The sequence below is a fragment of the Gobius niger genome (assembly GCF_951799975.1).
Source record: "Gobius niger genome assembly, chromosome: 11".
Taxonomy (NCBI): Eukaryota; Metazoa; Chordata; class Actinopteri; order Gobiiformes; family Gobiidae; genus Gobius; species Gobius niger.
The window spans coordinates 2,610,780-2,638,469 of NC_136862.1; the positions used below are offsets into that span (position 1 = coordinate 2,610,780).

Below are 27,690 nucleotides of genomic sequence, written 5' to 3' on the forward strand. Positions count from 1 at the left end.
TACTCTATTAAACAGAAGAGTCTGTTATAAACTCATTCATAGTTATAACACTGAGCAGCTGATAATAAAGCGCTTAGTAAGAAGTACAAGTTATTGGTACTTTTACTTTACTTAAGTACATTTTATGGTGAATACTTTTTACTTTCTTCTCCACTACATTCGTAAATTGTGTTAAAAGTAAAAGTATTTTATTTTCAAAGTGACTTTTCTACAATGAACTGGTTTAGTCCCAGTTTAGACTTGGTTTAGTTCCTGTTTTTGACCCGAGTTTGTGGTTTACTCCTTTAGACCTGGTTTAGACCTGGTTTAATCCTGGTTTAGACCTTGTTTAGACCTTGTTTAGATCTGGTTTAGACCTGGTTTAGTTCCTGTTTTTGACCCGAGTTTTTGGTTTGCTCGTTTAGACCTGGTTTAGATCTGGTTTAATCCTGGTTTAGTCCGGGTTTAGACCTGGTTTAGATCTGGTTTAGACCTAGTTTAGTCCGGGTTTAGACCTGGTTTAGACCTAGTTTAGTCCAGTTTAGACCTGGTTTAGTTCCTGTTTTTGACCTGAGTTCGTGGTTTACTCGTCTAGACCTGGTTTGATTCAAATGATTTCAAAAAATCCTTAAATCCTTTTACTTTTGTACTTTTACTTAAGGAAACATTTTATCAAATACTTTTACTTTTGTACATTTTTGGTCCTGTATCTGTACTTTTACTTAAGTAAGAATATCGAATACTTCTACTTCTTCTACTCTGCTTCCAAGTTTTTAAAAATGTGGCTAAAAACTCTGTGGCCTGTGGAGAAAAAACAGACTAAAATTTGGTTTAGGCGTTTACTCCTCTGGACCTTGTTTAGATGTGTTTTAGACCTGGTTTAGTCCCGGTTTAGACCTGGTTTAGATGTGGTTTAGACCTGGTTTAGACCTGGTTTAGATGTGGTTTAGACCTGGTTTAGACCTGGTTTAGACCTGGTTTAGACCTGGTTTAGACCTAGTTTAGTCCGGGTTTAGACCTGGTTTAGATGTGGTTTAGACCTAGTTTAGTCCCGGTTTAGACCTAGTTTAGTCCCGGTTTAGACCTGGTTTAGATGTGGTTTAGACCTGGTTTAGTCCCGGTTTAGACCTGGTTTAGACCTAGTTTAGACCTGGTTTAGACCTGGTTTAGACCTGGTTTAGACCTGGTTTAGACCTAGTTTAGACCGGGTTTAGACCTGGTTTAGACCTGGTTTAGACCTAGTTTAGACCGGGTTTAGACCTAGTTTAGACCTGGTTTAGACCTGGTTTAGACCTAGTTTAGACCGGGTTTAGACCTGGTTTAGACCTGGTTTAGACCTAGTTTAGACCGGGTTTAGACCTAGTTTAGACCTAGTTTAGTCCTGGTTTAGACCTGGTTTAGTCCGGGTTTAGACCTGGTTTAGACCTGGTTTAGACCTAGTTTAGACCGGGTTTAGACCTGGTTTAGACCTGGTTTAGACCTAGTTTAGACCGGGTTTAGACCTAGTTTAGACCTAGTTTAGTCCTGGTTTAGACCTGGTTTAGACCTGGTTTAGACCTGGTTTAGACCTGGTTTAGACCTAGTTTAGACCGGGTTTAGACCTGGTTTAGACCTGGTTTAGACCTGGTTTAGACCTGGTTTAGACCTAGTTTAGACCGGGTTTAGACCTGGTTTAGACCTGGTTTAGACCTAGTTTAGACCGGGTTTAGACCTAGTTTAGACCTAGTTTAGTCCTGGTTTAGACCTGGTTTAGTCCGGGTTTAGACCTGGTTTAGGCCTGTGGAGAACAAACAGACTAAAGTTTAGTTTCGTGGTTTCCCGTTTGCAGCCGATGTTTCAGCCATGTTTTTGAGGAAAGTCTGGAGTAAAAAAAAAGTAAAGTCAATGTTTTTACGAAAAACAGAATTTTAATCCCTGAATAAAACGAAGAAGAACGAAGAAAAGTCCAAACATGAGAGGCCATGGAGCCAACAGGAGGTCAGACGAGGAGGTGCCGGCCTGAGGTCAGAGGAGGTCCCGGCCTGAGGTCAGAGGAGGAGGTCCCGGCCTGAGGTCAGACGAGGAGGTCCCGGCCTGAGGTCAGAGGAGGTCCCGGCCTGAGGTCAGAGGAGGTCAGAGGAGGTCCCGGCCTGAGGTCAGAGGAGGTCCCGGCCTGAGGTCAGAGAAGGTCCCAGCCTGAGGTCAGAGGAGGTCCCAGCCTGAGGTCAGAGGAGGTCCCGGTCTGAGGTCAGAGGAGGTCCCAGCTGTGGATGGCGGTCTGTAAGGCCTGGATGTAGGCTGTAAAGAGCAGAAACAGTATTTGTAATGTCGTCCTCTTGTTTTTACGTCATAACAAATGGCCTCGTGTCATTAACGCGTTGCCTGTGAGGTTTAGGTCAAGTCAAGGTCAAGTTTATTTCTATAGCACATTTACAACAACCACAGCTGCCCAAAGTGCTTCAAAACACAAACAGATGATAAAAACTATGAATACAAATACGTCAAAATCAAATTTAAACAAAAATACAATGGAGAAACAGTGTAACATATTAAAAAGCCTGTGTAAAGAGGTGGGTTTTAAGGGAGGACTTAAAACTGCTTAGAGTCGGGGCCAAACGGATGCTGAGGGGCAGACCGTTCCACAGTCGGGGGGCAGCAGCAGAAAAAGCTCTGTCTCCTCTGGTTTTCATGTGCGTTTTGAGCACATCCAGGAGGAGCAGGTCAGCTGAGCGAAGTGCTCTGGACGGGGCATGGACAGAGAGTAGCTCAGACAGATACAGAGGTGCCAAGTTTGCCATTTAAACATTTAAAAACAATTAAAAGAATCTTAAAATTGATTCTGTGACAGGTTTAGTTTAATTTTAGTTTCTTTTCAGTGGGGATCTTCACACACAGACACTTTGAGGAGCAGGTGCACAGCCAAGGGGGCGGGGTCTGTGCAGAGTGAAGGGGGCGGGGTCTGTGCAGAGTGAAGGGGGCGGGGTCTGCGTTCTCACCTTTGGGGTTGTTGTGGAAGGTGCAGTTGTTGGCGCAGGTGTCGGGGTGAGTCTCCCAGAAGGATCCGCAGCAGCAGAGCGGCGGCGGCGGCTCAGGTCCCGCCCCCGAGTACAGCGCCCTCAGCTGGGCGCGCAGGGCACTGACCCGCCTGCAGAGACACAGCAGTGACGGTTCGTCCACAGGGGCGTGCGAGCTCTGGGGTTTGTACCTGTCTGTCTTTGGAGCCTCTGCCGCGTCCCCGTCTCCAGGCTCCGCCTCCTGCCGGAGCGCCGCCTGCACCTGCCGCTCCCTGAGGTCCAGCGTCTGCCAGGCGGCGGACAGGAGGCGCTCCTCGCCGAGGCGCCGCTCCTCCTGCAGCCGCGCTCGCTCCTTCTCCTGCTTCAGGCTGTACACGGGACAGAGACACACGGGACAGACACACACACGGGACAGAGACACGGGGCAGAGACACGGGACAGAGACACACGGGACAGAGACACGGGACAGAGACACGGGACAGAGACACACGGGACAGAGACACACGGGACAGAGACACACGGGACAGAGACACACGGGACAGAGACACACGGGACAGAGACACACGGGACAGAGACACACGGGACAGAGACACACGGGACAGACACACACGGGACAGAGACACACGGGACAGAGACACACGGGACAGAGACACACGGGACAGAGACACACGGGACAGACACACACGGGACAGACACACACGGGACAGAGACACACGGGACAGAGACACACGGGACAGACACACACGGGACAGAGACACGGGACAGAGACACACGGGACAGACACACACGGGACAGAGACACACGGGACAGACACACACGGGACAGAGACACGGGACAGAGACACACGGGACAGAGACACACGGGACAGAGACACACGGGACAGAGACACACGGGACAGAGACACACGGGACAGAGACACACGGGACAGAGACACGCGGGACAGAGACACACGGGACAGAGACACACGGGACAGAGACACGGGACAGAGACACGGGACAGAGACACGGGACAGAGACACGGAACAGAGACACACGGGACAGAGACACGGGACAGAGACACACGGGACAGAGACACGGGACAGAGACACGGGACAGAGACACACGGGACAGAGACACACGGGACAGACACACGGGACAGACACACACGGGACAGAGACACACGGGACAGAGACACACGGGACAGACACACACGGGACAGACACACACGGGACAGACACACACGGGACAGAGACACACGGGACAGAGACACACGGGACAGAGACACACGGGACAGAGACACACGGGACAGAGACACACGGGACAGAGACACACGGGACAGAGACACACGGGACAGACACACACGGGACAGACACACACGGGACAGACACACACGGGACAGAGACACACGGGACAGAGACACACGGGACAGAGACACACGGGACAGAGACACACGGGACAGAGACACACGGGACAGAGACACGCGGGACAGAGACACACGGGACAGAGACACACGGGACAGAGACACACACGGGACAGAGACACACGGGACAGAGACACGCGGGACAGAGACACACGGGACAGACACACACACGGGACAGAGACACACGGGACAGAGACACACGGGACAGAGACACACGGGACAGAGACACACGGGACAGAGACACACGGGACAGACACACGGGACAGACACACACGGGACAGAGACACACGGGACAGAGACACGGGACAGAGACACACGGGACAGAGACACGGGACAGAGACACACGGGACAGAGACACGGGACAGAGACACGGGACAGAGACACACGGGACAGAGACACACGGGACAGACACACGGGACAGACACACACGGGACAGAGACACACGGGACAGAGACACACGGGACAGAGACACACGGGACAGAGACACACGGGACAGAGACACGCGGGACAGAGACACACGGGACAGAGACACACGGGACAGACACACACGGGACAGAGACACACGGGACAGAGACACACGGGACAGAGACACACGGGACAGAGACACGCGGGACAGAGACACACGGGACAGAGACACACGGGACAGAGACACACGGGACAGAGACACGCGGGACAGAGACACACGGGACAGACACACACGGGACAGACACACACGGGACAGAGACACACGGGACAGAGACACGGGACAGAGACACACGGGACAGAGACACGGGACAGAGACACGGGACAGAGACACACGGGACAGAGACACACGGGACAGAGACACGGGACAGAGACACGGGACAGAGACACGGGACAGAGACACGGAACAGAGACACACGGGACAGAGACACGGGACAGAGACACACGGGACAGAGACACGGGACAGAGACACGGGACAGAGACACACGGGACAGAGACACACGGGACAGACACACGGGACAGACACACACGGGACAGAGACACACGGGACAGAGACACACGGGACAGAGACACACGGGACAGACACACACGGGACAGACACACACGGGACAGACACACACGGGACAGAGACACACGGGACAGAGACACACGGGACAGAGACACACGGGACAGAGACACACGGGACAGAGACACACGGGACAGAGACACACGGGACAGAGACACACGGGACAGACACACACGGGACAGACACACACGGGACAGACACACACGGGACAGAGACACACGGGACAGAGACACACGGGACAGAGACACACGGGACAGAGACACACGGGACAGAGACACACGGGACAGAGACACGCGGGACAGAGACACACGGGACAGAGACACACGGGACAGAGACACACACGGGACAGAGACACACGGGACAGAGACACGCGGGACAGAGACACACGGGACAGACACACACACGGGACAGAGACACACGGGACAGAGACACACGGGACAGAGACACACGGGACAGAGACACACGGGACAGAGACACACGGGACAGAGACACGCGGGACAGAGACACACGGGACAGAGACACACGGGACAGACACACACGGGACAGAGACACGCGGGACAGAGACACACGGGACAGAGACACGGGACAGAGACACACGGGACAGAGACACGGGACAGAGACACACGGGACAGAGACACGGGACAGAGACACGGGACAGAGACACACGGGACAGAGACACACGGGACAGACACACGGGACAGACACACACGGGACAGAGACACACGGGACAGAGACACACGGGACAGAGACACACGGGACAGAGACACACGGGACAGAGACACACGGGACAGACACACACGGGACAGACACACACGGGACAGAGACACACGGGACAGAGACACACGGGACAGAGACACGGGACAGAGACACGGGACAGAGACACACGGGACAGAGACACACGGGACAGACACACGGGACAGACACACACGGGACAGAGACACACGGGACAGAGACACGGGACAGAGACACGGGACAGAGACACGGGACAGAGACACGGGACAGAGACACGGAACAGAGACACACGGGACAGAGACACGGGACAGAGACACACGGGACAGAGACACGGAACAGAGACACACGGGACAGAGACACACGGGACAGAGACACACGGGACAGAGACACACGGGACAGAGACACGGGACAGAGACACGGGACAGAGACACGGGACAGAGACACGGAACAGAGACACACGGGACAGAGACACACGGGACAGAGACACACGGGACAGAGACACACGGGACAGAGACACGGGACAGAGACACGCGGGACAGAGACACACGGGACAGAGACACACGGGACAGAGACACACGGGACAGAGACACACGGGACAGAGACACGGGACAGAGACACGGGACAGAGACACGGGACAGAGACACGGAACAGAGACACACGGGACAGAGACACGGGACAGAGACACACGGGACAGAGACACACGGGACAGAGACACGGGACAGAGACACGGGACAGAGACACGGGACCAAGACACACGGGACAGAGACACACGGGACAGAGACACACGGGACAGAGACACACGGGACAGACACACACACGGGACAGAGACACACGGGACAGACACACACAGGACAGACACACGGGACAGACACACGGGACAGAGACACACGGGACAGAGACACACGGGACAGACACACACAGGACAGACACACGGGACAGACACACGGGACAGAGACACGGGACAGAGACACACGGGACAGACACACACAGGACACACACACACAGGACAGACACACGGGACAGACACACGGGACAGAGACACACGGGACAGAGACACACGGGACAGACACACACAGGACACACACACGGGACAGAGACACACGGGACAGAGACACACGGGACAGAGACACACGGGACAGAGACACACGGGACAGAGACACACGGGACAGACACACACAGGACAGACACACGGGACAGACACACACGGGACAGAGACACACGGGACAGACACACACAGGACAGACACACGGGACAGACACACGGGACAGAGACACACGGGACAGACACACACAGGACACACACACGGGACAGACACACACGGGACAGAGACACACGGGACAGACACACACAGGACAGACACACGGGACAGACACACGGGACAGAGACACACGGGACAGAGACACACGGGACAAAAGACAAAAGTGTGACAAACATGTATGATGAAAAAGGGACGACACGCAGTCCCCATGTAGATGAGCCTATGTGAGTCTCGCAGGCTCATCCTGAACCTCCTCATGAAACTAAAACTGGCAGAAAGTTGAGTCATCACATTCTGTTCTGCTAATTTTGAAACATATTTTAATTGAGTTTTAGTCTTTTGACGAAAATGTCAATTCGTTTTAGTCTAGTTTTTGTCGACTGAATTAAAAGGGACTATACAGAGTTTAAACATGTTGAACTAAGTATTTTCCTCCCCCTACATGTTCCTCCATGTCCTCATGTGTAGAATGAGCTCAGACCTGTTCACCACAACTGCCTCTAAAATCCTGCACTGTCAGAAAGGTGTTACTTCGGGTCTGAGGTGCCGTCATGCACGACCTTAAAGGAACAGGCCACCGTTTTTACATACTGAGATATGTTCTTACCTGAGCTTTGACGAGTTCTTTAGGACCTGTCTGGTCTTCCCCCGTGCCTTCAGTCACGTAAACACAGCACAGATGGCGTTAGCATTTAGCCTCTCCCTCTCTCCTTTTTATCCGCTTAGAAAATCCACATTGTTTAATTGTGTGTAATTATACTTTGTAGTGGAACACTTCACGTAACCATATTTAAATAGGGAAAACGTGGAAGAGCTTGGTAGCTTCTATCTTGACCTGTTTTGGAGCTATAGAGGAGAGAGGGAGAGGCTAAATGCTAACGCCGTCTGCGCTGTGTTTACGTGACTGAAGATCAGACAGGTCCTAAAGAACTCGTCAAAGCTCAGGTAAGAACATATCTCAGTATGGAAAAACGGTGGCCTGTTCCTTTAAGGTCTCTAAGGTTTGAAAGCTAAGACCTACAAAGACCTCGTTTTTGTCGCTCTTTTGCCACTTTTTTGCTTTTAGATTTGGGTAAAAACCAAAGAAAGTGTGCTCTGTTTGTGTGGGGGTGAAGAGGTTAATCAAGCATGTTTTCTTCTCTCAGAGCTGATCCTTTTTTGGACTGAAATGATCTTTGGGATGATTTTTAGTCATTTATTCTTAGTCATCCTTTAGTCGACAGAAATATCAGGACATTTTAGTCTTTTTCTTGTTTACTGTCATTCGCCGTCACAGTTAAAACATCTGTCGGAAAAACACGACTTTAATGACTAAGATAAAACATTAATCGTTTTCTCTGAGTCACGTTCTTCCCTTTGTCTGTGTGGGTTTAGCTACTACTGGAAGCGTGTAGGGCAGGAGGCGGGGCGTGTTGGGCAGGAGGCGGGGCGTGTCAAGCAGGAGGCGGGGCGTGTAGGGCAGGAGGCGGGGTGTGTCAGGCAGGAGGCGGGCCGTGTGTGACAGGAGGCGGGGCGTGTAGGGCAGGAGGCGGGGCGTGTAGGGCAGGAGGCGGGGCGTGTAGGGCAGGAGGCGGGGCGTGTAGGGCAGGAGGCGGAGCGTGTAGGGCAGGAGGCGGGGCATGTCAGGCAGGAGGCGGGGCGTGTAGGCCAGGAGACGGGGCGTGTAGGCCAGGAGGCGGGGCGTGTCAGGCAGGAGGCGGGGCGTGTAGGGCAGGAGGCGGGCCGTGTAGGGCAGGAGGCGGGGCGTGTCAGGCAGGAGGCGGGGCGTGTAGGGCAGGAGGCGGGGCGTGTCAGGCAGGAGGCGGGGCGTGTAGGGCAGGAGGCGGGCCGTGTAGGGCAGGAGGCGGGGCGTGTCAGGCAGGAGGCGGGGCGTGTAGGGCAGGAGGCGGGGCGTGTCAGGCAGGAGGCGGGGCGTGTAGAGCAGGAGGCGGGCCGTGTTGGACAGGAGGTGGGCCTTGTGTGACAGGAGGCGGGGCGTGTAGGGCAGGAGGCGGGGTGTGTAGGGCAGGAGGCGGGGCGTGTAGGGCAGGAGGCGGGGCGTGTCAGGCAGAAGGCGGGGCGTGTAGGGCAGGAGGCGGGGCGTGTAGGGCGGGCCGTGTGTGGCAGGGGGCGGGGCGTGTAGGGCAGGAGGCGGGGCGTGTCAGGCAGGAGGCGGGGCGTGTAGGGCAGGAGGCGGGGCGTGTCAGGCAGGAGGCGGGGCGTGTAGGGCAGGAGGCGGGCCGTGTAGGGCAGGAGGCGGGGCGTGTAGGGCAGGAGGCGGGGCGTGTAGGGCAGGGGGCGGGGCGTGTCAGGCAGGAGGCGGGGCGTGTAGGGCAGGAGGCGGGCCGTGTAGGGCAGGAGGCGGGGCGTGTCAGGCAGGAGGCGGGGCGTGTAGGGCAGGAGGCGGGGCGTGTCAGGCAGGAGGCGGGGCGTGTAGGGCAGGAGGCGGGCCGTGTTGGACAGGAGGTGGGCCTTGTGTGACAGGAGGCGGGGCGTGTAGGGCAGGAGGCGGGGTGTGTAGGGCAGGAGGCGGGGCGTGTAGGGCAGGAGGCGGGGCGTGTCAGGCAGAAGGCGGGGCGTGTAGGGCAGGAGGCGGGGCGTGTAGGGCGGGCCGTGTGTGGCAGGGGGCGGGGCGTGTAGGGCAGGAGGCGGGGCGTGTCAGGCAGGAGGCGGGGCGTGTAGGGCAGGAGGCGGGGCGTGTCAGGCAGGAGGCGGGGCGTGTAGGGCAGGAGGCGGGCCGTGTTGGACAGGAGGTGGGCCTTGTGTGACAGGAGGCGGGGCGTGTAGGGCAGGAGGCGGGGTGTGTAGGGCAGGAGGCGGGGCGTGTAGGGCAGGAGGCGGGGCGTGTCAGGCAGAAGGCGGGGCGTGTAGGGCAGGAGGCGGGGCGTGTAGGGCGGGCCGTGTGTGGCAGGGGGCGGGGCGTGTAGGGCAGGAGGCGGGGCGTGTCAGGCAGGAGGCGGGGCGTGTAGGGCAGGAGGCGGGGCGTGTCAGGCAGGAGGCGGGGCGTGTCAGGCAGGGGCCGTGTCGGGCCTGTGTGCTCACCTGGCCGTCCTCAGCTCGTGCCTCTTGTGCTCCTGGTTCTCCTTCACCTTCTGCCGGTCGTTGCTCAGGAACAGGCGGCGCTGAGTCAGGACCTGGACCTGCCGCTGCACAGTCAGGACACACCCATTACCTCCTCAAACCCACAGGTTATGGGCAGTTACAGCTTTGGCCTGTAGGGGCAGCGTCGTACAAAGAGGCGCACAGTCCCCAAACCCCTAAGGTCACCTGTCTGCGCAGCTCCTCAGAACGGTCTATGGGCCACAGCGCTCTGTAGACGGACTCCTCCCTCACAGACTCCTCCCTCACAGACTCCTCCTCCTCCTGCTCTTCATACTGAAAGAGAAAGTGGGAGTCATGTGAGATGGACAAACTGATCGATATTGTTTGTTTTATTCTGGATAGCTGAAAATAACAAGAGCCACACGTGCACAAAACATGACTGAATAAAACAACACTCACAGTTTGCTCCCCCTAAGATGTGGCTCACAAAACATTCTAATCCAGAAAGTGAAGACACTATTGGATTTAAATTGGGACATTCTAAAAATTTGGCAAAATAATTGTGTAAAACTGACAAATGAAATACTGAGATCAGGGGCGGACTGGGACTGAAAAATGGCCCTGGACTCAGCCTGACACAAATTAGCGTAAATGCAACACTTCCACAAAGACATATTTTAACCCCTTAACTCCCACCTGAACCGAGCACATTTTACCCCAGTCCAAAAGCTTCTGGAAAAAAGCTGTAAAAATAGCAACAAAACTGAGACGAAAACAATGATGGAAATGTGACAAAAAAGTGACGAAAAATTGACAAAAAAATTACAAAAAATTGACAAAAAAATGACAGAAATTTGATAAAAAATGAACAAAAAATGAAAAAAAAAAATTACAAAAATGTGACAAAAATTTGATAAAAATGTGACAAAAAAACTACAAAAATATGACAAAAAATTACAAAAATGTATTTTTTTTTTTTTAAATGACCAAAAATGTGACAAAAAATTACAAAAATTAGTTGAATGGAAAAAAAGCTGTGAAAATCGCAACGAAACTGAGACAAAAACAATGATGGAAATGTGACAAAAAAGTGAGAAAACATTGACAAAAAAGTGACGGAAAATTGTTGAAAAAATGACAAAAATTTGAACAAAAATTTACCAAAAAATGACCCAAAAAATGACAATAAAGTTACAAAAATGAGTTGAATACCCACAAAAAAATGATGGAAAAAAATCTGATGACGTGAGGAAAAAGATCCTCTCGGTTCAGGCGGGAGTTAAGAGGTTAACTGAGTGCATTTTCTCCAGTTCAGCTTTACCCAAATCTAAAAGCTTCTTGACTGGAGAGCGACGCCTCATTTGAAAACGATGGCCGACAAAAGTGAAGTTTTTGTCACGTTGTTGCTGCATTTTTGTCATGATTTTGTAGTTTTTGTTGTTATTCATTACTTTATTTGTGGCGTGTTTTCCTCAAATTTTTTGGTCACTTTTTCTGGCTTTTTCATTGCCTTGTCATCTGGTTTTCGTCACTTTTTCTTGGCACTTTGGCTTTTTTAGATCGCTTTGTTGTTGTGTTCATCTCTTTTGTCATGTTTCGTTGAGATCCAAAGATCAAAAATCCCTCTGAGCAAATCTTTGTAACTAATATGTCACTAAATAAAACCACACATGTAAACCGGGCCATTATTTAGATTTTGGTCGTCGATAATATGGCCAGTTTACACATAAAATGCCTCATCCTTAAATATAAATGTCAGAAATCTCCAGCAAACGTTTCAAATTGATATAAATAAATCCTGTTTTAACAGTAAAATCCCTGAATGTTGAGCGTTCCCCATGTGACGCTGCAGACGGCGGTACCTTGTGCGCGGTGACTGAGCGTCTCCACTCGGCCTCATCATCCTCGTCCTCGATCATGTGACCTCCCGCTTCCTGTGCATCAGAGGGAAACTTTGATATCAAACTAAATCAAGTGTGTAAAAGAGGAAGAGGCTCACATGACGACTGGGCTCAGGCGAAGGGGGGCGAGGACGGGCCAGACGCCGCCGCACCCACAGGCCGGACTGGAAACACACGCCGGGAAATACTCAGGTCATGGAAACACGGCGGAATAATCAGGTCACGGTCACTTTAACATGACCGAACCACACACACCCGGGCGGTACCTCAGGTCTCTGCTGGTCTCTGTGGCCACACGGGCTCCTCTCTGCTCCTGAAGCCGACTGCGGCGCCTGAAAACACAAAACAACACAGAGTCTGACGAGAGCTCACACTGAAGGCAAGGCATTTCGTACACAATGTGCCTTACAAGAGAAAATATGCAAAATTACAGTCATTAAGTTTTAAGTTAAGGCAAAGCAAAGTAGGGAGTAAGTTTGTGAAAGCCGACGCAGAGGATTAGGGCGTTCAGGTGAAAAGTCCTTTAACCTCTTAACTCCCGCCTGAACCGAGAGGATCTTTTTCCTCACGTCATCAGATTTTCTTTCCATCATTTTTTGTTGGGTATTTAACTAATTTTTGTAACTTTTTTGTCATTTTTTTGGTCATTTTTGTCTTTTTTTTTTGTCAAATTATTATCACATTTTTGTTTTTTGTCACATTTTTGTCATTTTTTGTGTGTCATTTTTTCGTCAATTTTTAATAAATGTTTTGTCATTTTTTTGTCAAATTTTTATCACATTTTTGTCATTTTTTTGTCACATTTTGGTCACATTTTTGTAATTTTTCTTTTATCACATCTATGTTTTTTTTGTCACAATTTGTCACATTTTTGTCATTTTTGGTCAATTTTTTTATAAAAAGTTTGTCATTATTTTGTCACATTTTTTGCAATTTTTTGGTCAAGTTTTTATCACATTTTTGTCTTTTTTTTGGGTCAAATTATTGTAATGTTTTTGTCAAATTTTTGTCATTTTTTGTCACATTTTGGTCATTTTTTTGTCACATTTTTGCCACTTTTTCATAAATTTTTCGTCACTTTTTTGCCAATGTTTTCTCACTTTTTTTGTCACATTTCCATCATTGTTTTCGTCTCAGTTTTGTTGCTATTTTCTCACCTTTTTCCCAGAAGCTTTTGGATTGGGGTAAAGCCAAACTGGAGAAAATGTGCTCGGTTCAGGTGGGAGTTAAGGGGTTAAATGAATGTTGTGAGTGTATGTTTACATAGTCACAAAAGCCTCAGTCCGTATATCTGGCTCAGCTGTGACTTGACCTTGAGTGGGGAATGCTGGCAGAGAAGGAGAGATAAGAGTTCCAGATGCTTCAGTTCAGTGTCCTATAGGATCAAGTTTAATATTCTGGTTCCTTCTTACATCAGTGCTTCTTACGTAGGCTCTGAGGTCTGAAGATCAGGCTCTGCAGAAGGTTCCACGCACTTGTTTTCATACTCGAGGTGACCGATCCTTCCAGGCCGTCGCTCCCAGGCTCTGGAACGATCTTCCGCCCTCTTTGCTCTATTGACTCTGTTGATTCTTTCGAGCTACTTTTGGGCTGCTATGATTTCTGTGTTGTCTTGACCCTTTTTATATTGTATGTCATTTCTGCTTTTTAACTGTGTTGTGAAGCACTTTGTGGCCTTTGTCTGTGAAAGATTACTTACTTACTTACTCTGAGGAGGAAAATAATTATTCCAGTATTAGTTCATCAATTTATAATCAATCATTTCAGTTCTCCAGAGCAGGCAGTTCCTTCACTGTTCATCCCAGGATATGGCCCTCCTTTTGTCCGAGGGCGAGCTGCCAGGTCCAATACAACAGTCCATCTCTGTGCGTTACTTTCCGGTGTAATTCCATCACTCGGTCCCTCCCTGCTCCAAAGTGCTCGTTAATAGAGCTGCACAGTCCCGCCTCCTCTCCGGTCCGGAAGTAAAACTCCCCTCGCTTTGAGACCGTATTGATTTGGAATAAAGTCTTTAACTCTTGGGCTGAATCCAGCTCTGTGGTTCTAAAGCGACCGCAGAGTCAGACGCAGGTGAAAAAAGCACGTCTGAGATCCATCTAGTTTAACTGCGAGCCTTCGTCCTAGAACTACATTACCCAGGATGCTCGGGAGTCCCATGATCGACTACAAGGCTTTTGATTGGTGGAGCTTCACGTTCCCACACGTGTTTATTTATTGTAATGTAGACGACATATTATAAACAATTTATTAAAACATAATGCAGGCAGAGAGTGGACGTTTTATCCAGATCTAACACTGAGAGGAAGAAAAACGTCAAAAAAATGTCCCAACGATCCAGTTAAAAGAACCACAGATCATTTTTATTCCCATTAGCAGGATTCAGATTGTTTAACCCCTTAACTCCCGTCTGAACCGAGCACATTTTCTCCAGTTTGGCTTTACCCCAGTCCAAAAGCTTTCGAAAAAAGCTGTGAAAATAGCAACAAAACTGAGACGAAAACAATGATGGAAATGTGAGAAAAAAGTGAGAAAACATTGATGGAAAAGTGGCAAAAATGTCACAAAAATGTCACAAGAAATTGAAAAAAAATGGACAAAAAAAATACAAAAATGTGACAAAAATTTGATACAAATTTGACAGAAAAATGACAAAAAAATGTCCAAAATGTGGCAAAATGTGACAAAAAAATTGGACAAAAAAATGACAAAAATTTGATAAAAAATTGACAAAAAAATTACAGAAATGTGACAAAAAATGACAAAAAAAATGTCCAAAATGTGATACAAATTTGACAAAAAAAATAACAAAAATTTGACCAAAAATCTGATTTAAAAAATTGACGAAAAAATGACGAAAAAATGACAAAAATGTGACAAAAATGATTTGAACACCCAGAAAAAAATGATGGAAAAAAAATCTGATGAAGTGAGGAAAAAGATCCTCTCGGTTCAGGCGGGAGTTAAGAGGTTAATAGTGAAATAATGTAGAACTTGTGTCTGCAAAGTAAAAGAAACTGGCCGTGTTTGCTGAAAACCTGGTTGCCTTGACCAGCGGGCGCGATGTGGCAATGGTTCTTGGGATACGGAGTTTCTATAGTCAGGAAGTGAATGATGTCACAGCCTTGTACCTTTGCCTTTTCTTCAACATGTCGTCTTCTTTTTGGATTGAAATCAAACATTTTATGGTCACAAATTGCTACATAGCTGATTAGCTTTTGCGGTGACGTTAAACTCTTAATATTTGAATTTTTGGAAAATCGACGGTCGTGGAGACGGGGGTTTTTTGCCTCTGGAGCAACAAGACTGCAAGGGGCGGGACTGTGGAGCTCTATATCAAGCGACAGCATCGGGGTGCAAGCCGTCGACTTTCCGATAAACCAGGGCAGAGCCAAGTCCGTACCCTGTTATCAAGAGTCCAAATAAGTAAATATTTTTTATGTCTACGACCAACAGGAGCGCGATGGGTCAAATGCAAGTCTCCCTTTACTTACAATTCCTCTCCTCTTTAACAAGGAAGCTATTCTTTGTTTGCAAAATGAGTTTAACCTCTTAACTCCCATTTTCTCCAGTTTGGCTTTACTCTAATCAAAAAGCTTCTTGGGAAAAAAGCACCAAAACAGCCACAAAGAAAACAAGGATGTAAACGCAACAAAAATGTGACAAAAACTCAACAAAAAAGTGACAAAAATTAGACAAAAAGTGACAAAAATTCTACAAAAAGTGACAAAAAATAAACCAAAAAGTGACAAAAATTCAACCAAAAAGTGACAAAAACTCAACAAAAATTCAACCAAAAAGTGACAAAAATTCAACCAAAAAGTGACAAAAAATCAACCAAAAAGTGACAAAAAATCAACCAAAAAGTGACAAAAATTCAACCAAAATGTGACAAAAACTCAACCAAAAAGTGACAAAAACTCAACCAAAAAGTGACAAAAACTCAACCAAAAAGTGACAAAAACTCAACCAAAAAGTGACAAAAACTCAACCAAAAAGTGACAAAAACTCAACAAAAAAATTCCAAAAACTCAATAAAAAAATGACAAAAACTAAACAAAAATGTGAAAATTGAAAAAATAAAACCAACACAGCAAAAGATCAGTTTTGTGGGTCTTAGCTTTCAAATGAGGTGTTACACAGGCCTATATAACGGCCAAAGAGGACAGAATGCATTTGGTTTAGGCGGGTGGCAAGAGGTTAATGATTTACTGACTTTTTTAATGACTATTCCAAAATGTCCCTCCTGGAACCGCCACCTTAAGGGGCTGGTGCTGTGTGATAAGGCTGCAACTAACGATTATTTTTCTATCGATTAATCTATCGATTATTTTTTCGATTAATCGATTAATCTATCGATTATTTTTTCGATTAATCTATCGATTATTTTTCATGTTACCGATTATTATTTCATTTAAAATGAAGAAAAAAACATTGATGTGTCCAAATGGCATGGCTTTTATATATTTATTTACTACTAGTCTATTTTCCCCACTTTTTAAAATAGTAAATGGCAAATGGGCCCATTCTCTCACTTCTGGCCCTGACCCACAGTTTGGGAACCGCTGATTTAAAACTAACTGAAACCTGCACCTGACGGTTATTTCTGTCTGACCACTGAGAATCAGCCTGTGAGTCGCCCAATTCGTTATAGACTGTGCACATTCAGAGAACCAGAGTTACTGTAAGTTACTGTGCTCGTGAGAACCATGTGGATTCAACTCCTCTTTGAGACAAAAAGGCCACGGACACGGCTTTACTCTCGTCTGTCATCAAACTACTGTCCTGATTCTCCGCAAGACACAACAAGAAGAGAATTTAAATGAGTGAGTGGCCGATGCCCCGAGTCCGCGCAGAGAAAACATGAGAGCTGCGCCCGGGACACGGGGACGGGATGCAGCCGCGCATGAGGGCAGCATGAGGGCAGCATGAGGCGAAGCGAGAACCGGGAGACAGACGGCCGAGCGGGGCACGAGCGGAGAAGCACTCGCGTGTTGGGAGAGACGGGGAAGGCGGTCGGTCTCTCCTGCTCATTCACTTCAGCAGACTGCTCCGTTTTGGTTTTATATGTGACAAAGTAGGCGGAGAGTGAGTGCGCGCTGTCAGAGCCTGTCCCGTAACAACGCGTTGATTAATCAGAAACAACACCGTAGTTTGACTGAGATACGGGGCCCTTGCAGCCGCGGGTGTCTTCGTTTCACATGTTCGTTCATAGCCGTTGTGCTGTAGCCTGGCTAACGCCAGACTAAAATCACAAGTGATATTGCAGTTCGAAATGATTGGAGCGCACACAGCAGTCTGGCGTTAGCCAGGTTAGTTGTGCTGCTGTGATATGACATTTCCGCTTGACAGTGTGCAAACAACAACATTATTAGGCCGTTTCTGGAAATACTCCCACACTTTTGACGACTTTTGCCGTGCTTTTTCCCCCTCGGTCGCAGCGTCTGCATTACGCGCAGCCACGCTGGAAGTGAAATGTAAACAAGCGACGCGTCGACGCACAAAAACGGCGTCGACGTATTTACGTAATCGACGACGTCGACGACGTCGACGCATCGTTGCAGCCTTACTGTGTGATTTGGGCAGATCCACCGGCTGCCCCCACGACCCGGCAACGGACAAGTGGAAGAAGATGGATGGATGTTCCAAAATGTAGAAGCCTAACAATCATTAAGATCTCGATTACATCATATCTTTCCTCTGCTCTCACCTGTGGCCGCTCCCTCCTCCTGCGCCGCTCCTGCTCGGCCACACGGAGGCGCACGTTCTCCTGGAAGAGGCGCAGGTGATGCTCGCTCCTCAGCCTCCTCTGCTGCTGCAGCTCCTCCGTGAGAGCGGCCACCGTCTGCACAGCACAGAGATGTAACGTTAATCATGCCGCTATGTTTTAATGCTATATTACACATCTTTATTTTACTCTTTATTATGCTAAGTGGTGATGTCATCGCTCTACTTCCTGGTCCAATGGAACTTTAGCCCTATTCCACATGATGGGATTTTGTAGAGACAACTACAATTCACTTTTAAACATCCGATCGCTCCAAAATGGCCATATGTCCTGTATTCTGGAAGAGCACAGAAGGGCCACCAGTCCCGCCTCAACCGAGCTTTACCCAAATCTAAAAGCTAAAAAGAAAAGCATCAAAATAGCGAGAAAAAGAGGATGAAAACATGAGAAAAACACGGACAAAAAAACACAACAAAAAATGATAGAAAAAATTATTAAAAATTCAACAAAAATGTGACAAAAACTAAACAAAAATGTGACAAAAACTAAACAAAAACGTGACAAAAATTCAACAAAAATGCGACAAAAATTCAACAAAAATATGACAAAAACTCAACAAAAATATGACAAAAACTCAACCAAAGAGTGACAAAAAATCGACAAAAATGTGACAAAAATTAAATAAAAATTCAACAAAAATTCAACAAAAATTCAACAAAAATGTGACAAAAATGCAACAAAAACTCAACAAAAATGCAACAAAAACTCAACAAAAATGTGACAAAAATTCAACAAAAATGTGACAAAAACTCAACCAAAGAGTGACAAAAAATCGACAAAAATGCAACAAAAATGCAACAAAAACTCAACAAAAATATGACAAAAATGCAACAAAAACTCAATCAAAAAGTGACAAAAATTCAACAAAAATGTGACAAAAATTCAACAAAAATGTGACAAAAATGTGACAAAAATGTCACAACAACGAAAAAAACATACAAAAGGTGACACAACACAGCAACAGCGTGAGGAAAAAGGCTTTCAAATGAGGTGCTACACAGCCAAAAGAGGACAGAATGCATTTGGTTTAGGCGGGTGGTAAGAGGTTAACGTATGTATTTGTGGAAGTGTCACAATTACGCTCATTTGGGCCAGGCCGGTCAGAGTCCGGGGCTGTTTTCAGTCCCAGTCCGCCCCTGGCCACCGCAGCTTATATCTTCCACTGGGAAACCGGGAAAAAATGTTGATGCCCGAGCTCCCGAGATGGGCTAACCTTTGACCTTTCAACCCCACAGACAGCAGTAAGATTATACATTTTTTAAGCCTTTTAGCTGATTGTTATGAAGCCGACACTATGCATTTAGCCATTCGGCTAAACAACAACTAGATATGCCTCACTGATCGAAGCAGTTTGTAGACGACTTTCTCACGTTAGTTCATTTGTTTATAGTGTATTTGTGGGTTTCAGTTTGCTACGTCACAACAGCACTTGAACGCTCGTATTTCCCACTTATTTATTTATTTGAGCATACATTTTGCTCAAAAGGAGTATAGGCTGAGGCAAAAGCTTATGAGCGCCTGCCCCCAACTCAAAATGATAAAACTCTTCATTTCTCATAGTACAATCAATGTAAACAAAACAACAACAAGGAACAATAGCAAAAAAATGAAGAACTCGTTTCCTTTCAGAACAGCTTTTTGACGCTAACCAAAACTCACAACCACTGTTTGAATGCATCAATACAAAACAATACAAGTTTTCTGTTCATCATTTTGTGATCACTAATATCAATTAAAGTGGCACTGTGGGATGTGATTCTACTAGGTTTGGTAATTAGGGGAAACAGACCTATACTCAATAAAGTGTTGCTAAATTCGTCAGTGTTTTTTTGTGTTTTATTTGGGTTTAACAGATCGATGTTAAAATCTCCCCCCACAAACATGACTTTATGATTGGAGTTAGAAAAGTGCTCCTCCATCCAATTAGAAAAAACCTCTATATTAGACCCAGGTTTTCTATAAATACAACTTACAATAATATTTTTCTTTTTTCCCTTGCAATTTCCACAGTAAGGCCACCATAGTGTTATTTTCAATCACTGTGTACTTATAATTTGAGTCTATAAACATAGCTACGCCCCCACCATGCTTATTTATTCTGTTCATGCTTGAAAACTCATAACCTTCAATAGAAAACTCCATTTCCCTGTCATCATGAATCCATGTTTCTGTTATTAAAATTACATTGAAAGGTTTTGAAAACTGATTTAAGTAGCTCTTGATGTGGTCAAAGTTCGCATACAGGCTTCGGCTATTAACCTCTTAACTCCCGTCTGAACCGAGAGGATCTTTTTCCTCACGTCATCAATCATTTTTTTGTTGGGTATTCAACTCATTGTTGTAACTTTTTTGTCATTTTTTTTGTCATTTTTTGTCACATTTTTGTCATTTTTTCGACATTTTTTGATTTTTTTGGTCAAATTTTTATCACATTTTTGTCATTTTTTGGTCACATTTTTTTGGTCATTTTTTTGTCACATTTTTGTCATTTTTTCGACATATTTTGGATTTTTTTGGTCAAATTTTTATCACATTTTTGTCATTTTTTGGTCACATTTTTTTGGTCATTTTTTGTCACATTTTTGTCAATTTCTTGTGACATTTTTGCCACTTTTTCATCATTTTTTTGTCACTTTTTGTCAATGTTTCCTCACCTCACTTTTTTATCACATTTTAGTCATTTTTTGGTCACATTTTTTTGGTCATTTTTGCCACATTTTTGTCATACTGTAGCAATCCGGTGAAAAACGACTCCGTAGTATTTCTTGACTATTTAATAGTGGCAACAGAACAAAAAGGGCCACTGTAGGCCGTGACCCACGCCAAAAGCAACACACACCTTCTTAGTCCCCAAAAATGTCTCTCCTGTCCTCAACTGTCACTCAACTGTCACTCAACTGTCACTCCCCAGCAACGCTCCTCGCGTTGTCATGACAACCAGATCATGACAACCAGAGTGTTAACCACAACACAGGGTAAATTAACTTGAACAAACGAGAACATAAACATGAGATCATTACACTACCCCCCCTTATCAAAGTTCCTCGCCCACGAGGGGCACATAAAAGTCACCCAGGTATGTGGGGGGTCGACGAGCCCTTCTCGGACGCTGGGGTGGAGAAGGCAAGGGAACAACAGCTCCATTGGGTGAATTAGAGGGGTCTACAACAGGTGGGGCAACATCAGTGTCTCTTGGGAGATCCTGTCCTGGTGGAACACTCACACCGTTGTAAGGAGCCAGTCTGTCACGGTGTAGTGCCACCTTGCGACCTCTAGGTGGTAACTGAACCCTGTACACAACCTCTCCAAGTCTCTCTAGAATAGTGCAGGGTCCAATCCAGTTACTGTCCAGTTTAGGGCACCTGCCTTTCTTCCTCTGCGGGCTATAGACCCATACCTGCTCACCCACTGCAAAGTGGCGTCCCTTGGAATGCACATCATAGTTCCTCTTCTGTCGTACTGCTGCATTCTGAAGTTGCTTCCTAGCAAATTCATGAGCAGAGTCTAGTCGGTCCTGAAGTCTTTTTGCATACTCCGGTCCGGGTGGAGTAGCAGGCACGTCGGGCGGTCGTCCCATCATCATCTCTGCAGGCGTCCTGATTTCCCGCCCCAGCATAAGGAGAGCAGGGGAACAGTTGGTGGAATCCTGAGTAGCTGAGCGATAAGCCATGAGCACAAAGGGCAAATGTGTGTCCCAGTCCCGTTGGTGCTTGGCTGTGACCATAGCCAGCTGCTGGGCCAGGGTCCGATTAAATCTTTCGACCAGCCCATCGCTTTGAGGATGTAGAGGGGTGGTGCGGGTCTTGTGGGAGCCTAGCTTTGTACACATAGCTGCAAAAACGCGAGACTCAAAATTGCGGCCTTGGTCCGTGTGTATTACCTCTGGGACCCCAAACCGACTAAAAAATCCCTCCACCAATGCATTCACTACAGTCTCTGCTTCTTGATCCGGAAGGCTGTATGCTTCCGGCCACTTTGTAAAATAATCCATAGCGGCGAGAACATACCGGTTGCCTTTTTCTGTTTGAGGAAACGGACCGAGAATGTCGATTCCGATCCTTTCCATGGGACAGCCGGCTTGAAACTGTTGGAGAAGAGCCCTGGATCTGTCAGTGGGTCCCTTGTGGGAAGTGCAACGGTCACATCGACGACAGTAGTCTTCAACATCTCTCCTCTGTTGGCCCCAATAGAATCCTTGCCGCAGTCGGAGAAGTGTTTTAGTGATCCCAAAGTGGCCAGCGCCTGTAGCTCCATGACAGCCAGTGAGGACAGTCTCCCGTAAGGCCCTAGGCACAACAATCTGCCACCTCACTTCCCCTGTTCTTGGGTCTTTCCAACCCCTTTGCAACACCCCGTCAATTAAGCGTAAGGCCTCCCACATCGACCAGAGTCCTTTAGTAGCTCGGGGAAGGGCAGCAATTTCATCCCAATTAGGTCGCCGTTGGTCGGTCAGCCATGTGACCACAGGACTAATTTCGCAGTCCTGTTCCTGTTGACGGACCCACTCAGCAGCATCAACTCCCACTAGTTCATTGTAGGCTGGTTCACCAAAGTCGACAGTTGCACACCTGACTGTTGACTCTAGCTCCATGCTCTCCTGGGCCTCCTTCCTTGTACAGTAGCGGCAGTCGCTCGGATAGCACGGCCGACGAGAGAGAGCATCTGCGTTGCCATGGCGCACTCCTGGTCTGTGCACCACAGTGAAGTCGTAGGCCTGTAGCTCCTCAATCCAGCGTGCCAGCTGGCCCTCCGGTTCCTTAAAAGACATGAGCCATTGTAGGGCTGCGTGGTCCGTTCTGACGGTGAAATGGAGGCCCCCCAGGTAGTACTTGAAATGGCGTATAGCGCTCACTACAGCCAAAAGCTCCCGTCTGGTGACACAGTAGCGTTTTTCTGCCTTGTTAAGTGTCCTGCTGTAATACGCCACCACTCTCTCCCCCTCGGCAGTGAGCTGGGAAAGCACAGCACCAGAGCCAGCACCGCTGGCATCAGTGTCAAGGATGAAGGGAAGGTTAGGGTCAGGTGGTGAGAGAATAGGGGCATTCACCAGGGCGTTCTGTAGCTTTTCAAATGCAGCACTGCACTCCTCCGACCACACAAACATCTCCCCCTTTTTAAGAAGGTGGAAAAGGGGTGCCGCAATGCAGGAGAAGCCCTTCACAAATCGCCGATAATATGAGGCCAGGCCGAGGAAGCTCTTCAAGTCAGAGACGCATGTAGGAACAGGCCAGTCTTTGACAGTTTGCACCTTGTCCTCCATAGTGCTCACTCCTCCCTCTCCAATCCTGTGGCCCAGGAAAGAGACCTCGCGCCTCATGAAGCAGCATTTCTGGGGGTGGAGTTTAAGTCCAGCTGCCCTAACCCGCTCCAGGACACGTCTGAGTGCCAACGACGCAGATGAGAAGGTCTCGCCATGCACCAGGATGTCGTCCAGATAAACAACGCACTCCTGGCGGGGAACATCAGCCAGCACCTTGTCCATTAGTCTCTCAAAAGTCGCAGGGGCATTGCATAGACCAAAAGGAAGAACTTTGAACTGCCACAGCCCCTTAGGGGTGGTAAAAGCTGTCTTTGGTCGGTCCTCTGGAGCAAGGGGGACTTGCCAGTAACCGCTCCGTAGGTCTAATGACGAGAACCACTTCGACCCTGCCACGGAGTCCAGGGCTTCATCGATGCGTGGTAGTGGGTAAGGATCCTTCTTGGTCACATTATTGAGGGGCCTATAGTCCACACAGAAGCGCCAATCAGTCTTTTGCTTTTTGGGAACCATTACAACTGGGGCGGCCCAAGGGCTTGTTGAGGGCTCAATGAGTCCTGCCTTTTCCATTTCTTGCAAGGCCTTATCTGCAGCCACTTGTCTTGCCAGGGGAAGCCGCCGTGGTCTCATCCGGATCGGAGAAGCAGCTCCTGTGTCAATGTTGTGTTGGATGAGATTTGTCTGGCCCATATCGTCCTCCGATATGGAGAAGCTGTCTTTAAATTCTTGCAGCAGTTGCCAAAGTTGGCCCCGTTCCAACTCATCCAATCCATCACAGTTCTTATCCCATACTGCTCTCACAACCTCCAGCGCTCTTTTCTGGTCAAAATGAGGCTCTAATGTGGGCACAGTGTCAGTTTGGGATACAGGGCAACTCTTTCTAGACAGCTGTTTGTGCATCTGGACGGTGTGTTTGTCCGGGAAGGTTAGGGTGCCCCTTTTGGTGTCGATAACACATCCAAAGCTCTCAAAGTGTCTAGGCCGAGTATACAATCCTCCAAACCCACGACCCACACCGGACAATAAACTGAGTTCTTTCCCACTCCCAGGGTTACTGTAGTCTCCCCGACCATGGGAGCCCTCTCACCAGTCACAGTTTGTAGCTGAACAGAAGTAGGCACAACAACAGATGTACAGTCCAATACATCTGGCCTCAGAAGAGTGGCTGAAGAGCCTGTATCCACCAGTGCGGAGCAGTTCACCTTTCCCACTGTTATTGGCACATACCAGCAATCCCCAGTCACAGTTCGGCCCACTACCACAACATTTCCAGGTCGGGACAGTGTCACGGGGCCCCGCAATGTCCCGATTATGCGGTGCCCGGGTCGTTTCCCTGTGTTGGTCCGGGGCAGTCACGGGCCATGTGTCCAGGCAATCCGCAGTTCCAACAGATCAGCTGACGCCGTGGCCTGGGTCTCGGCCTCCTCTCTAATGTGGTTGCACGCACCAGTTGAATAAGCTCACCCAGTTCGGAGGTTTCTGGTGTGCTGAGGTCAGAAACATTTGCCATATTTACTTGCACGGGCTCCTTCACCATAGGGGCGCTCAGCAGTTCCCTCTCAGTGGCCAGGTCCAGCGCTTCTTGTAGAGATTTAGGGTGAGACAGGAGTGTCTGTATGCGGAGATCAGAGGGTGACAGAGCCTGCAGAAAGTGGTCTCGGGCCAGCTCCGACTGTATAGCAGGAGGCATGTGTGAATAGGTGCGATGAACCAGCCCCTCAATGTCATTTGCGAGCGCTCTCAGCTGTTCACCCGGGCGGCGGTGGCGACTGCACAGTTCTGAGCGGAGTACACTGGATGTGTAGCAGGGCCCGAACCTCCTCTTTAAAGCGCCGACTAAAGCTCCATAGTCGCGCCTGTCTTCGGGGCTCAGTAGCAGGAGACTAGAGAGCGCATCCCCAGTGAGACACATAGCCAGTTGGAGGGCTTTTTCTTCTGTAGACCATCTTGCTGCCTGGGCTAACAGTTCAAACTGTGCGTGAAAAGCTTCCCAGTCCGCTTTACCGTCATATCTTGGGGTTTTTATAGCCCGAGCTGGAGAAAATTCAACATGAGGGGTGATGTCAGACTTCACACCCCTGGGGACCTGCCCATTCTGCGCGCTCACGGTGGCTTCTCGTACAGCGCTGCGCGGGTTACTCAGACCGGCTTCTGCTGCGAGCTGTTTGGCCATGTCTCTCACCCGTTCTCTGTGCTCTGTTGCCGAAAATGGAGTAGTTATGTCCCACCGATCTGGAAGATCATCACCGTCTTGCTCTTGTTTAATCTTTGAATGAGCCGTTGAAAACATCTTTGAGTGGAGTTGCCAGACGTAACACGGAGGTTGGCTCGATACTTCTGACACCAGTGTAGCAATCCGGTGAAAAACGACTCCGTAGTATTTCTTGACTATTTAATAGTGGCAACAGAACAAAAAGGGCCACTGTAGGCCGTGACCCACGCCAAAAGCAACACACACCTTCTTAGTCCCCAAAAATGTCTCTCCTGTCCTCAACTGTCACTCAACTGTCACTCAACTGTCACTCCCCAGCAACGCTCCTCGCGTTGTCATGACAACCAGATCATGACAACCAGAGTGTTAACCACAACACAGGGTAAATTAACTTGAACAAACGAGAACATAAACATGAGATCATTACAATACTTTTGTCACATTTTTGTCAGGTTTTCTTCAATTTTTCATCAATTTTTCGTCACATTTTTGTCAATGTTTTCTCACATTTCCATCATTGTTTTCGTCTCAGTTTTGTTGCTATTTTCACACCTTTTTTCCTGAAGCTTTTGGATTGGGGTAAAGCCAAACTGGAGAAAATGTGCTCGGTTCAGGTGGGAGTTAAGGGGTTCAAGTGGATTACAGAAAAGGCATTCACGTTCCTAAATGTTCCATCGTAGACATCCTCTGCGTAACACTGACAGTCATTGATAGATCTCATATAAACGTTATTTTCAGGGTCGATGAAATTATATTGGGGAAATTGTAACTCCAGGTTTGTTTCAGTAAATCTCCTTTAAGAAGAGCTTCACAAATGGAAACGTGAAGGCAACGTAAGGAAAGCGGTCCGGCGTTACCATGGAGATCAGCTGCGATACGTCACTTCAATAAACCGCTTGAGCTAACGGTACATTAACTGCTGATATGTAGATTAATGTGCATCGTCCTGAATAAAATAAATGAATAAAATTAAAAGGTGTTGGTGTAATGTGAAGGTGTTATGATGGTGTGACGGGGGGGACTCACAGCCGGATGCTCCCGTAGCTCCGCGCCGCTCTCCACCCAGGCTCCCACCGCCGCCGCCGCCTGGTTCCTCTCGGCCAACACCCCGCTCCCCAGCGGCTTCGGCACTTTGGGGGCTCTGTGTGTCCGGTTCATGACGAACTACGGGCAGAAATAACGGGAGGGAACGAGAAACGTCCACCGAGTTTGAGTTTGGCGCCGCGGGGGGACACACTGCCGCCCGTGGAAGAGCGGAAGCACAACAACACGGGTAAACGGCTATGGTAATGCTTAAGCTAACGTCTAGCTCCGGCGGCCATGTTGTGATGGTACACGCTACTCAAGCACGCACGAGAATCTGCTTATTTTATTCTCTTCATTCAACCTCTTACCCCCCACTTTAACCAAGCGCATTTTCTTGGCTTTACCCAAATCTAAAAGCTTCTCGACTGAAGATCAAGAGTGTAATGCCTTATTTGAAAGCTAAGACTTTCTGTCAAGTTGTCGCTGGGTTTTGTCACATTTTTGTAGTGTTTTGTGTTTTTGTCCCCCAGTTTTTCAGGGTAAAGGATCCAGGAAATATTTGATCTGCTATAATGGTGTTTAACCCCTTAACTCCCACCTGAACCGAGCACATTTTCTCCAGTTTGGCTTTACCCCAATCCAAAAGCCTCTGGGAAAAAGCTGTGAAAATAGCGACAAAACTGGAACAGTGATGGAAATGTGACAAAAAAGTGAGAAAACATTGACAAAAAAAGTGACAAAAAATGGATGAAAAAGAGGCAAAAATGTCACAAAAATGTCACATGAAATTGACAAAAAATGTACGAAAAAATTACAAAAATAGAATAAAAATGTGATTAAAAAATGATGAAAATGTGACAAAAAATGTCAAAAAAATTGTTAAAAAAATGGATAAAAAATTGACAAAAAAATTACAAAAATGTGACGAAAAAATTACAAAAGTGACAAAAATGTGACAAAAAATGACAAAACATGACAAAAAAGTGAGTTGAATACCCAACAAAAAAATGATGGAACAAAAATCTGATGACGTGAGGAAAAAAATCCTCTCGGTTCAGGCGGGAGTTAAGAGGTTAATGAGAGTGTTTCAGCAGCTGTTTT

At 48.1% G+C, this 27,690-nt stretch overlaps 1 protein-coding gene and 1 long non-coding RNA gene across 3 annotated transcripts; both read right to left on the bottom strand.

Moving 5' to 3' along the window:
* Positions 1-100: 100 nt before the first annotated feature.
* Positions 101-568, bottom strand: LOC306969928. Its single transcript, XR_013793362.1, has 3 exons — positions 527-568; positions 451-494; positions 101-290 (listed from the first exon to the last, which is right to left on the bottom strand). It is a non-coding gene; the product is annotated as an uncharacterized lncRNA (long non-coding RNA).
* Positions 569-2,044: 1,476 nt separating this feature from the next.
* ccdc15 (coiled-coil domain containing 15) lies at positions 2,045-26,847 on the bottom strand. Of its 2 annotated transcripts, XM_079565683.1 has the most exons (10): positions 26,590-26,847; positions 18,017-18,151; positions 12,576-12,641; positions 12,408-12,473; positions 12,271-12,342; positions 10,634-10,741; positions 10,409-10,512; positions 3,164-3,340; positions 2,955-3,103; positions 2,045-2,256 (listed from the first exon to the last, which is right to left on the bottom strand). In XM_079565683.1, the coding sequence occupies exons 1-10, from the start codon at positions 26,719-26,721 to the stop codon at positions 2,207-2,209; spliced, it is 1,059 nt and encodes a 352-aa protein (XP_079421809.1). In that variant the 5' UTR covers positions 26,722-26,847; the 3' UTR covers positions 2,045-2,206. The 2 variants fall into 2 exon arrangements, with proteins under 2 accessions (XP_079421809.1, XP_079421810.1); XM_079565684.1 differs by lacking the exon at positions 12,408-12,473.
* Between the last annotated feature and the right edge of the window lie 843 nt (positions 26,848-27,690).

Bases quoted from the DNA above. Each gene is read 5' to 3' on its own strand.
- ccdc15 (XM_079565683.1), bottom strand. From the start codon at position 26,721: ATGAACCGGACACACAGAGCCCCCAAAGTGCCGAAGCCGCTGGGGAGC. The intron at 10,513-10,633 runs GTGACCTTAGGG...CTGACTGTGCAG, and splicing joins CTGAGGAGCTGCGCAGACAG to CGGCAGGTCCAGGTCCTGAC. The intron at 2,257-2,954 runs GTGAGAACGCAG...TGCTCTTTACAG, and splicing joins CTTCCACAACAACCCCAAAG to CCTACATCCAGGCCTTACAG.